The following is a 12,797-nucleotide window of genomic DNA, read 5'->3' as shown; positions in this document are numbered from 1 at the left end:
AAGAACTGACCAACATTTGATTTGTGAGCCTCTCTACAGCCTGATTTAACTAAATATAAAAATGCATTTAATTATATCTGTGTACACTGTCCTAGGAGCAACAACAAAAGCACTTACTAAATTGCTTAGCTACCAGTATGGCTCTTTTAAAAATCCTTAAATCAGATCTAAATCATCAATTCAAACTGTGTAATAAGCACCATGAAAATGCTTTGTGAAGAAAGACTTTCAGGAGTACAACTTAGATAATTGTTCATCCACAGCTTAAATTTGTTTATATTATAAAAAAATGGACTATATAACTGTTTCTTTGCCATCTCATTTACTATACCTTATATTCCTTTTTCCATGCTTCAAAGAGTTCCAGAAATATGCTACCTTCTTCAGTTAGCTTAACATCCAGCCGGTGTGCTTTGGCAAAGGAGAGAATAGCTTTCAAGGCACGCTCAGTTTCACTAGCTGCCCACAGTCCTCTACTTGTGGTGGGCAAACGATCATCAACAAGCCCTTCTTCATCTTCTATCATCTCTTCAAATATAGCCATTTGGCCTTTAACACTTAAAAATAAAACCAGCAAGTTAGCACTGCTACAGAACTCCACATCAGTTTCTAACTATTTATCATATATTTCAACCTTCTAATATTTGATTAAAGGAAAAAGCAAACCAAACAAGTATAGACATCTATTTCACTATTTGATATCTCAAAAAACTTACTTCCAACACAGCAAATCCAGCACCAGCAATTAAATCACTGTATGTGCTATTTCTCAGCTCAGATTCATTAATAGCTTTTTGTAAATGCTTAGACATCTTAATTACCTTCATTAGTTAAGAATGATTCTAGAATACCACATTAAAAGAAAACCAACTGACTTATTTAATCGGCAGCAGAAGCAAATTCTGAAGCAAAATAAAATGCTGCGCACTGCACAAGAACAGCATAGCTTCTCTGTTCCCTCCTTAACAAGCAAGGCCTATTCAATCCCAATGTTTCTTAATGATCCCACTGATCATAACAGAACTCCCACTAGCGCAGCAATCTCAAGATATTTGACTTTGGCTTTGTCATTGAGAGGGATATAAGAGAGAAAAGTTAGAAAGGACTCAGAGGGCTGTATTCCACATCTCTGCACTGCTGACTATGTCAATTTCTTTCAGACCACAGACTGGTGTAACCTTTCCTTCAGGTCACAGCTGCATTCAGACCTCTGAGGTTTTAGTAAAATCGTGTTGAGTTTGTACAGAGTAATAAAAAAAATAAAAATCAGAAAGGATATGGTATTACATCATTTATAACCAAACTGCAGACAAATACTTGTACAAACAAGAAAACCTTAATTTAGTATACCTGCAGTTACAACATGCACTTTCTGAATACTTCAACACTGTGTTTCAAACACACTGCCAAATTACAGCAGTCTAAGAAGTGGCATGTATTTGCTCTATCTACATAACTTTTTCTAATCAATTTTTTTATACAAAAAAATAGATCTGAATAAAAAGAAATTGCTATTGAGACAACAGGCAAGGAGTTGCCATAACCTGTTCATAAAGTATTCCACAAAACGTAAAGCAGAAAATAAGACAATCCAGTTCACTTCTGTTTGTAATGACAAACTTATAGTTATGTACTTACGTATGAGAAAAGAGTTTTGACTCATATTCTGTGAACAACTCATCAGCCTTACAAAAGACACAGCTGCAATATAGAAGATTGGAAAAAAACCCACTCAATTTGATAAATTCTGCAATTTCTTATTCCAAAATAAAAAACCCACAGAGGGCCCTCAAAAAAAAAAAAAAAAAAAAAAAAAAGCAAATTAAGTCTTATATTTACACAGTATAGCATCTGATGAGAAAGCATTTCATAGGCATAGCATTATTCTATCATTCTATAAAGTTCTCAACTGATAGGGTGGCCAAGCATAGGAACAAGCTTCCCAGGGAAGTGGTCATGGCCCCAAGCTTTTATGTGTTCCAGAAGCATTTTGACAATGCTCTTGAATATATGATTTAACTCTTAGGCTGCCCTGTGTGAAGACTGAAGCTAGATTTGATGACCATCATGGGTTTCTTCCAGCTTCAGATATTCTATGACTCTATAAAGACAACATGATTCTAACAGTTGGACCTGTGATGTCTATGTACATAAAAATCCTGAATACAAAATGAAAATTTGAATCTTTTTTCTCATTTCAAATAAAGGAAAAAAAATCATTAAAACATCTCTAAAATGTATTTTACATTTCCTAGACATACTTGTTAAGTGGAAGTCTAACAGGTCGCAAGTGGCAAATAGTGGCAGCCTCAATAACCTCCTTTGAGGGAGGGCCTTCTAAATTTTTCACTGCTTCTCTTACAATCTTCTGGAACTTCTTCACTTCATCCATCTGGGTTGTGAGCAGGTATTGAAGGCCTCTACAGTCTCTGAATCTGATATAAAGAAAAAGGGAACTAATAGCACGCAGTCACCTAATCCAATTTTATTTCAGTATTTTGAAGAAGGTAAGTAATAATATTTGACAACATATCAAGTTCAAACAAATGCTTACTGCTAATGTGATGCTAGCTGCTAGGAATCATTCTGTTGCATCCCTTGAGATGATGCCTGGTGTTTGCTGAATAGAAAGACTCTTCCCAAGGCTCGAGTGAGATCAAATGTTAGTAGCCAACACTAACCAGCAACATTCTGAACCACACTACAAATCTACTGAATGCGAGCAACTATGCATTCTCATATGTCTTGTTTGCATCTGTTGGCCAAACTTATTTTCAATAAGCTGTGTAGTTCACAGCGAACACACGCGTTCATTGCAAGAAGTACACTGCTCATTAAGTAGTTGGCTTACAAAGAAAATCATTAAAAATGGACATTGAAGTGAAACATTTTCCTGGAAACATTCCATTTTCCATGGAACATGAACACCAGTAAAGCACTTCCTATACTGCGTTTTTCCTGTGGGCTCCTTTACTGAGGGTTCACAATGTCTGACACTCATACGCAAGACAGTTTTGCAAGACCTTGCTTCTGTGCCTTAAGGGAAGTTTGATCAAAAACATCCTTTTTGTAAAGCGAGCAGAGAAAAGCAAAAGGTTTGCCAGCACTACTGGAGTTTGGATTTCAAAACAACCTAGTTAAGCAAATATTAGTTTGCTTAACCAAGTAGCCTAAAATTATACACACAGTGGAATCACAGGTCTACTGTTAATAAAATCGGCTACTTAATATTCCAGATTTACCACATGGGAGAAATCTCCATACAAGTTGATGAACATAAATCTCCGAGCAAGAGTTGGAATCTATAAGCAAGGAGTTCTGCTAGGTGACCTCCAGATGTCATTCTAATCCATTATTACATAATTTCACAAAAACTGGACTTGCTTCAGAATATCACACAAATACTACTAACTGCTTGACCTAATTTTCCATATCAGAAATTCCATTCTGTACAAGTACAATAAAGAGTACCTGGTAAGATAATTTGTTTACATAACATGAGCTAGTAAAGCACTGCTTCCCAAGTTCAGATTCTTTCTAACATAGTGATGCTATTTTATGTTGTTAAAGACTTTCTGATACAGTCTGTTCGCTTCCCATTTCTGTGAGTCAGATTCTTCTAGACGTCATCCAACTTTAATGTAACATTCAATCTCTCATCCAGCAGTTGCTATAAAAACTATAAAACCACAGTATGATAACACAGAGGAACACTTTAAAGAATGCTTATCTAGGAAAAAAGTGTAATTCTCCTGTTTTTCTTTCCAAACTTAATTACAGCCTAGATGCTCTGAAGCCTAAGTGCCTGCCATTTAACTGCAACTGTTAGCAAAAACCGATTAGAAGACTTGAGCAGACATAACTGTATTCATTAGCCTAATTCAGCTATTATCTTACTTATCTGCCATGGAGAGTTTATTTGTCTGTTGTTTGTAGTTGCAGGTTATTTCATTTTGCACACGCTGAACAAGCTCCTCATCAATGGCGTACTGTATTGCTGTCTGGATGACATCCAACCACCAAGGAGAACTAGAATGTATCTGTCCACAAACAAACATTTATCTGTGACCATTCAACAATCAATTTACACCTTGTGGCAGAGGCTTATACTGCTTTTTAAGCTACACTTCAACACAGAATCGTATATTCCCATTCTGATATATACGTGGCAGAGAGGCTAGTGCCATGGCAGGAAATTTGGCTTCTTTGACCCTGGGGTGATTTGCTTGGTGCCTGTCCTGAAGGCTGCTGATGGGGCCCACCTAGGTCATAGGGGGAAAGAATTTAGGCCCAGGAAATGTCTGGGCTCACTGACAGGGCTTTAAACTAGGTTTGAAGGGAGAAGGGGTGATAGTAGGGTCACCACTCAGTCACCTTAACTAAAAGTAATCGAGCCTTCAGGATAACAACTAAATGCACATCAGAAAGGAGAGTTCCTTTAGAAATAACTGAAATACCATCTGACACGTCACAGAAATGTTTCAAGGGCAAAACCTGCAACATACTGACTAAAACTGTATGTGAAACACAAAGTTTAAAAAAAAAAAAAACAACAGCATGGTATTAAACTTTACTAGAATTATGTCACCACTACCCCGTGTTTCTTTCCTAAGCCATCTTTTCATCAAGCATTGTGAACCTCTTTGTGCAGTCAACAGAATATTTTGAGGCTCTGTGTATATGCACATACTGTCTAAGTCTCACTACAAACACAGCTTCAGAGAACTGTTATGGACAGTAAGACTGGAATTCTGGATAAACTAATTTAAATAGTTATAAGAATATCCAGTGACTAAATATGTACAAGGTACCTGCCTTTCTCTGGAGCTCCCGAATGGTCTGTAGAACTGGCTGTAAAGCCTGATGGGCTTCTGCAACTTCTGCATTGGATTTACTCATATAATGCTGTCGAAGTTGTTCTGCCTGTATGGAAATGAGAGTTTAACTTACTTATCCACAACTCATATTTACTTAGCAGAAAAACGCAGAAACTCCCATGTTTCTTTCTCCAGCAATATTTAGGTTTTTTCTCCCCTCTCTAGAATCAAGCATTTACTAGTAAGTCCAAAGAAAACACTTGAGAAGTAAAATTATTGCAAATATATTATGCCATTTTGCTTTTGGACTAGCCCTAATAATACACAAAGAATACAGTGAATTATAAAAGGAATGGGAATTTAACTCATAATTCTTACTTCTCTATATATTAAAAAAGCATCCTTGGGCATATCACAGTTGAATTACTGCACCATGTAGGTTGACCAGGCTGCAGCCTGGTGGTCTCCCTGCTCCATGAACTTTATGGAACTTACACTGGCACCACAAACTCTCACAGACAAACACAAAGGAAGCAAAGGAGTGCAAGTGCTACATGAATTCAAGGATGATGACATATGCTAGAAACTAACTGGAACATAAGCTGACTGTGAGCTCATCACAAGCACCAGATTTAGTTAGTTTGAAAGGACTGAGTACATAGCATAAGAAAAGGCATAATAAGAAGGAGCCACATACTCTCAGTGTGGATTCAGACTCGCACTCAGTTGCCCTCCAGATCAATAACCCACCCACCATCAGTAGGGAGGACCCTTCTGCCAAATGCCAGGGGATAAACACTTGAACATAGCAGGGCTGTTTTCCCAGAGGCAAACCAACATCAGCAGGATGGCTTACAGGACATGGGTAAGAGCAATAATTTTTGCATCTGTGTAATTTGGAGAAAGGCCTTGAAGAATTAATTGTAAATACCCATCCAGCTACATCAAAGAAGAACTAAACTTCTCCTTTCTTTTTCCCCACCGTCTCTCCTTGTTTCCTTTGTTTTTACTTGGCCTACATTGATGGGGCATGATTAGACCCAGAGCCAAAAGAAACCCTGAGCATCTCTTTATTATTTGTGAGTCATACAGGGCAAGAAAACAGCCATAAGTTGATATGGGAGGATCCCACACCAGCACACAATACCAGCTATTTCACCAGAGATTTCCCTGATAAGGATACAGTTTAAAAAAGCTTATATAGGGTGATTGTCATGTGATTGTCATGCAGTGACTTGCTTGTCTGGCCAAAGATGGTCAATTCTTCTAGACAGGGAAGAACTTGCTACTATAGGATGTGTAAGTACAATGTAAATAACACAGGGAAAGTTTGGTCAAACACCACTGGAAAAATTCAGTCTGTGAAGAAAGTAAAAAAGCAGAACCTTCTCAAGGACATCTCAAATTATTCACACAGTGCCAAAAAAAAAAAAAAAAGAAAAGAAAAAAAAAAAAAAGAAAAACAGCTTCAAAGCATGACTAAAAACATGAGTTAGAAAGCAGTAGATTTTATTTACTATAAGACAGGGAAGCTTTTTTTGAAATTGAGGGAACCCGTACAGGAAAAATAAACTTCATCTATATAGAAAAGACTGACTACCTGCATTTAAAATTATAAAAATTAAGTGTAAGGAAAAAAATCAGGAGGCACTCTTCATCAGTAACATCTGTGCAAGTTATTTACGTGTGAATATTGTAGGGGTGGGGGAAAATCATAATTCAGAAGAGTCAGAACTTCTACAAAACACACTCACAACATAATAAGTAATGAAGCATTAAGGATAGTGTCATTTTGCTGGTCATTTCTATTTATATCTCACATATTAAATATCATTTGATTTTAACAACCTGAAAAGGAATGCATGCAGTTAATTTGAAAATTTTGGTTAGAGAAAATATTTAAGGATAAAAAAAAAAATAGAAGGGTGCCCTTCAAAATGTATTTATATAAAAACGAATTAGATTTACCTCTGCTGAAAGCTGACTGTCACGCAAAGTTGGAGGAATTCCTGTGTGCTTTGCCAACAACTCCATCAAGTTGTGTGTGGAATGAAGTCTCTAAACAAACAAAAAAGTCACAGTAATAATGGAAAGATACATTGCAATAACAATGACAGGAGATGCTTAATCAGTAATTAAATGTAACAGCAAGAAATCAGTATTCATTTAAATGATTTCTCTCCCCCCCTCATGAAAGTGTATTATAATAAACATTGTTTTTCTCAATTTACTAAAGATGGAATGAAAGTAGCAAATCAATAGGCAAGTCTTCAGACTGTCTTCTACTCATCCTCTGAATTAAAACTGCCTTTGACTATTAAGGAAAACAAGTTGTTTATTTATCTTACAGCACATTCTTGGCAAACAATTCAAAAGTTTATATGTAGATGTCACATGATCTACTAAAGCAAACAAAATGTAAGGGAAAAAAAGCTCCAGAAAATTTTAACCATTTTTTGTAAATAAAAGGTGACTGCATAAAACAAATCTTTTTGCTTACTTTTCAAGGAAGGAGGAAAAAAACAAAAAAAAAAACAAAATAAAACCCTACATTATTTCAAGACCACTCTCTTCCCTCTTATCCCAGATTCATCCTGTTCCAAATCAGACTTCTAATGTTATGCTTCTATAGAATTAGAAGTTCTATAAACTTCTAATAACCTCCACCACCATATTCTTGTTCCTTTCTCACCCCCTGGATTCACTTCATTTTTGCCCTATTACTGCATTAAGCCATTGAAGAACACCAGCCAGCACAGCAGTGGCTTGCTATTTTCCTAAAGTGTCAAAGGTGGGAAGCACTCAATAGGAGAATTTTATTACACAGAGTCAATAATACTAGGCAATGTACATTAAAAAAAAAAAAAAAGTTACTTCATATTCACTGCTGTAAAACAGATTCATTAACAACCTTGTTACATGTTACTTAAATTTATGCTGATATGGTTAGCTGAAAAGAAAAAAAAAAGCCTCAATTTTACAGAGATCGAAGATGTACAATGGAAGCATCATATAACCAGATATAACCAGATAAAGTCACTGAAAGACTGAGTGAGTTGCTTAATGGAGCAAGCAAAGTAAAGAAAATAGATAACTGATCACACTTGAAATCTTGTCATACTGAAAAGAATTTTGGTCAATTTAGAACTGATAATTCTTGAAATATATAGCTGTTACTAACATAACTGTTTATTGATCATTAGCATATATTCATATTTTTATATTGTATTCAAAGCATATTCGTGTTTTAACTGAAAATTGATTTCTCCATATTTCAGTACAATTTCAGAGAACATCTTGTACAGTGCAATAATTTTGTCTACCATTTGGGACATTAATATCATTCTTAATGTCATCCCAGCATCCTATATTTGCACTAGTATGTAAAATAATACCATTAATGGGAGCAGTCATGGTCACATACACAAGCCTAGGAATTCAGCTTGTTAAGTTTATTACAGAACAGCAGGTGGAGATCACACACTGCTTTTGGGATATCATTAAGACTGAGAAGCAAGAGCTTTTTAGAAATACATCAGCTTTTAAAAAAAGACAACTGAAGGTCACTAGAGAGATTCCTAGCTAAAGACCACAATAATGACAGCTGGCTGTAAGAGTCAATCAGTACATCGCTTGGGAAAAAGAAAGGTATAACCTGTTAAATTAAATCTAGAGTATTCCAATTATTAACCATGTCTTTCTATGTCATGATGTTCACTCACTTGCAAGGAATCTGTTTTGAGCTTTTCTTTGTGCTCTTCAGAAGAACGTAACACTTCTCGGTACAGCTCTGCAGCTAATGTGTATTCTCCTGGATTAAAAAAAATAATAATAATCAAAACAAAAACATCTATATACACACATTGTGTCATCTTTAAATATCCTGGCTGCCAGGACTGACTATCCATCATTCGAAATTAACTAAGATATTTTCAGAGAGGCTGTATAACAAACAGCTTGCTGTCAAACAATCCATACTCATTCTGCTTGCCCCAAAACTAGAAAAGACAAACAGCATTGTATCTTACACAGAGCAAGGAAGTTTCTAAGCTAAGTATCATTTGTGACTGCAAGCTTTTAAACTTCGTGATCTTAAAATATTAATCCACAGTTGCCTACAAAAAAAAAATCTTACACATCACACTGAAAAAAAAAAAATCCACCATCTACAACTCACTGCAGGTATTTAGTTATAAATGTGCATTACACGTGTTAGTCTTTCAGAGTAGTAACTACAAGAAAAATGGTCATGCTTCAGAAACAGAAATAATTACATAAATGTTTACACCATAACTGCAGATGGAGCCAGCATCACAATCACTTCTCAGAAGACAAATTAGATAAACTCATTTAAGAAAAAATACAAAATTAATGCTGTGTACATAAAACTGGAAACATTAAAGAAAGTGGAAACTGACAATCAGTGCAATACAGCCATAGTCTGATACAGAATATTGGCTTGTTGCTGATGTCTATATGTAAATAGCTCATTCTACAACTGAAGTCATATACAGAGAGAAATGCAGGCCTAGCACAATAGCAGAGGCTTTGTAAAGATACAGGGTGCAGAACAGAAAAGCACAACAGCCATGGCATAATGCACAGGCTTGGCAGAGAATAAGGAAACCACGGCTATGAAAAAAATTCACAAGCAGTTGCAAAAAAAATGCAGACCTAGAAGTGGGCAAAACTGTTTTTAGGGACAACAAAGATAAGGAGAAATAGTGCATCACATTAACAAAAGGCATTAACATTTACTATAAATTTGGTACTGATGTGAAGCTACAGGCAAATGAAGAAAAAGAAAAGTGCAGAAGCATGACAGCAGACAAAAAAGACCCTAACTGCATCCTTGAGAAATCAACACACTACATTCCTTCCATGGAGAACTTCATATGCTGACAACTAGCCTCACACCTCTCTTCCCACCAGTATGAAACCACCACCAGCACTGCAACACAGAGGAACAGCGGGAACCAAGTGTGACTACAGCAATTTTAACTACATTACTTTTTTTTCTGCCCTTAACAATTCAAATTAATAATGATTAGATTCATAAGATCACAGTTACACTAATAATCAATGCTTAAGTAAAAAGGTATGCTTCCTCCTTGCTGATCAAGAAGACACAGCATAACAATAATTCTGGGAAAAAAAAAAAAAAAAAGACACTAGAATAGAGCTGTCTGACTTCTGTTTCCAATTAATGCTTTTTTTTTTTTTTTTAAATCAATTTGCTCCTCAAAGAAAGTGAGCTGGGAAAAATTCAAGCATCTTCTCAATTTTAGAGTAGTAAGTACTAGGCAGAGAGGCATTTCTTTTACATCCATGCCACTCTAATTTATTATTATTTTTGTTTTCTAGGACATTTAAAAATAATACAATTGTTTTTGTTTTTCATTCAAAGCTTTTTTCCTCCTAACTCACATTAAACACATTGACAGAGCTGAACAGCAGGCAGCACAAATTTAACTGCTAGGCAAAAGCACAGATTTTGAAATGCAGCAAGTAGACTCCAGAGTTTATTAAGACTTGCACGTGGTAAGGGACACATAAGAAGCCCAGAAAGAAGGGTGCTGATAAAACATAAGCAACTTAAGCAGAGTTATACATTTGATTTATTTTATTCTCCAAGTACACGTAAAATGACAGAAAGATAGAAATAAAGAGGAAATAAACAGGAAAATCAGAAGTAGTTTGCTCTGTCATCTAGGAATGTTGGTTTTGTTACAAACTCTTTAATAAGACTCCATACTTTTCCCAGGGTTTCACACATGAAAAAGCCCCAGTTTCAAAAATGCTATCAAAACCATTATTGGCCACTAAAAGACTTAAATACAGAACAGATATCCAGTCTTACCTTTAATGATATGGATACCAGCTAAGCCATTAAGAGCACACACCAGCTGTCGGTGAGCCTCCTCACACTCCGTTCTACATTTCTTCTGCAGAGATGTAAGCAACTCTTCCATGGTCATGGTGCTGGAACAGAGACCAAGTGACTCAAGTTTGAAACTAAGCCACATGTATGGGAACTGCTGAGTCACAGCCTGAACCACTGGTTGAGCACCTGGGGAAAGGACCTGGTCAGCCCTGGGAGCACAGGTGAAGGCAATTCAGTTGCGGGACCAGAAGGCACGGAGCCTGGCTGCACCTCTCTTAGGCTTCATTTAAGGGCTGACAGACACTGAGGAAGGATCTCTTTCTGGAGAAAGCTTTCCTGTAAACCTGGAATTTTCTGATATCAGAGAGCAACCTTCTTCCATTCCTTCATGGCACCTTTCTTTTGTGCTAGTTCTTCCATCATCACACCTTTGTTGTTATGTCTTTCTCATTATATTGATCTGTCCAACTGCTACACCACAATAATACAGAATTATAATTGCCATGCTGTGTAGCATGAGATACTACATTACGTACAACAATGGCTGTGCAAATATTTATTAGAGACTAAACATTAACAAATTTTTTTTATCAGCTGTTCTTTCAGATATAATTTTCCCCTAAACTGAATATGTCAAGAGATTGAAATCTAGTAAAAATAGGCAGAAGTACGACAAGAAAAAAAACATTAGAACCAGGTAAAATAATTTAAGAGTGCAAAATATGTTGCTCTGTTATAGTAGAGAACTGGAAACAGTCAAAAATAGATCTCATTTTGCTAGAAGATGAGAGAACAAAATGAGAAATGAAAACAGTCATGAGAGACTATATTTCCCTCTCCATCAGCAATTAAATATACAAAACATTAAATATTGAGGTAACGTATATGTGGAAAGAAAACAGCAATGATTAGCAAGTACCATTATAGACTTCCTTTTCTACATTTGTTTGTAATTGTATTTCTTCAGAGGAATTTAGTTAGAAGTGAATTAGCTGAAAAGAAAAATGAAGGAAAGGGAGAGATAAGAAGAACAAGTAAGAAAAGAAATGAGAGGGAAGCATAAAGAATAGCTTGAAGCAAGGCCAAGGGACAAATTCAGGCGGGAAGAAGAATTATGTAAAGAGATGTGAAAGTAAAATGAAACAACAGTCTACTACATCTGACCTGAGGTTGCAACTAACTACTGCTAAAATACCCTTCTACCTTCCTAGAGATCTGCTTCTCACTTCATTCACTTCATGGAGAAATATTTACTATTTGATGTATGTTACAGAAGAGTAAGGATGATACCACTTGTGTGCAGTCTCTGCCCAAGCATGCAGGAAGGGTATCCCTGACCATGCCTTTAAGTGACTTTTCTTGCAACATCGTTCTATTTACGTAATTGGTTCCCTGAGTTCCTATTCTGGTATAATAGCAGAGCAGGCTTTAGATTACTATAATCATAATTTACAGTTAGCATAATTCTGCAGATGTACTAATAAAGACACAACATACCCGCTACTCATAGTCTGATCCTTCTACCACTACTGCCTCCCTTTCGTTCTCAAAACCATTGGTGGCTTCAAGAAAAATTACAAAAGCAATGGTAATAGCAATGGGTTTGGTTCACCAATACATACAAATAGTGCTTGGAAACAAGTTTTCATAGTATATATCATCCTGAGATAGATTTAATTTTCATTGTTAGGTTTCTTTTTTTTTTTTTTTCTTTTTTTTTAAACCCACAGTTACTATGCAGCTGTCATTCCTGAGGCTTTCCACTAGAATCACTGCAGCTCCTAAGCCATTTCCAACACGCAGTTTTAAACATTTCTTTTACACTCCACTGGCACATCTGAATACAGATTATGTTGTAGGGACATTGATTTTTCTCTTGTTCTCTTCTCTTGCTTCCACATTAGTAGAATGCGAGACAAAGTGGCACAGCACAGTGACTACTATTGGTCCCTGGTGAAATAGCTGCGAAGTCAGTTAGAGCTGCTTAGACACACTGAAGCTGCCCTGTATGAGGAACAGGAAGGAACAGACACAACACTCCACAAGAGGATGGAAAGAAATTGAAAAGATGACCAAACACAGGAAATAGTAGAAAT

At 36.2% G+C, this 12,797-nt stretch overlaps 1 protein-coding gene across 3 annotated transcripts in view; it reads right to left on the bottom strand.

The window, feature by feature from the left end:
- SHPRH (SNF2 histone linker PHD RING helicase) overlaps positions 1-12,797 on the bottom strand; it is a 46,130-nt gene that overhangs the window by 14,758 nt on the left and 18,575 nt on the right. For all 3 annotated transcript variants that reach the window (XM_042881465.1, XM_042881445.1, XM_042881456.1), the window contains 8 exons: positions 10,678-10,799; positions 8,540-8,628; positions 6,786-6,875; positions 4,816-4,923; positions 3,898-4,040; positions 2,262-2,435; positions 1,639-1,701; positions 332-557 (listed from right to left, as the gene is read on the bottom strand). In XM_042881465.1, coding sequence (XP_042737399.1) covers positions 332-557; positions 1,639-1,701; positions 2,262-2,435; positions 3,898-4,040; positions 4,816-4,923; positions 6,786-6,875; positions 8,540-8,628; positions 10,678-10,799 — 1,015 coding nt within the window. The remainder of the gene's footprint in view (positions 1-331; positions 558-1,638; positions 1,702-2,261; positions 2,436-3,897; positions 4,041-4,815; positions 4,924-6,785; positions 6,876-8,539; positions 8,629-10,677; positions 10,800-12,797) is intronic.

This window comes from Lagopus leucura, unplaced genomic scaffold (assembly GCF_019238085.1).
Source record: "Lagopus leucura isolate 7727_CA_CO unplaced genomic scaffold, USGS_WTPT01 Super-Scaffold_73, whole genome shotgun sequence".
Taxonomy (NCBI): domain Eukaryota; kingdom Metazoa; phylum Chordata; class Aves; order Galliformes; family Phasianidae; genus Lagopus; species Lagopus leucura.
This window is presented reverse-complemented; position numbering and strand designations above follow the sequence as displayed.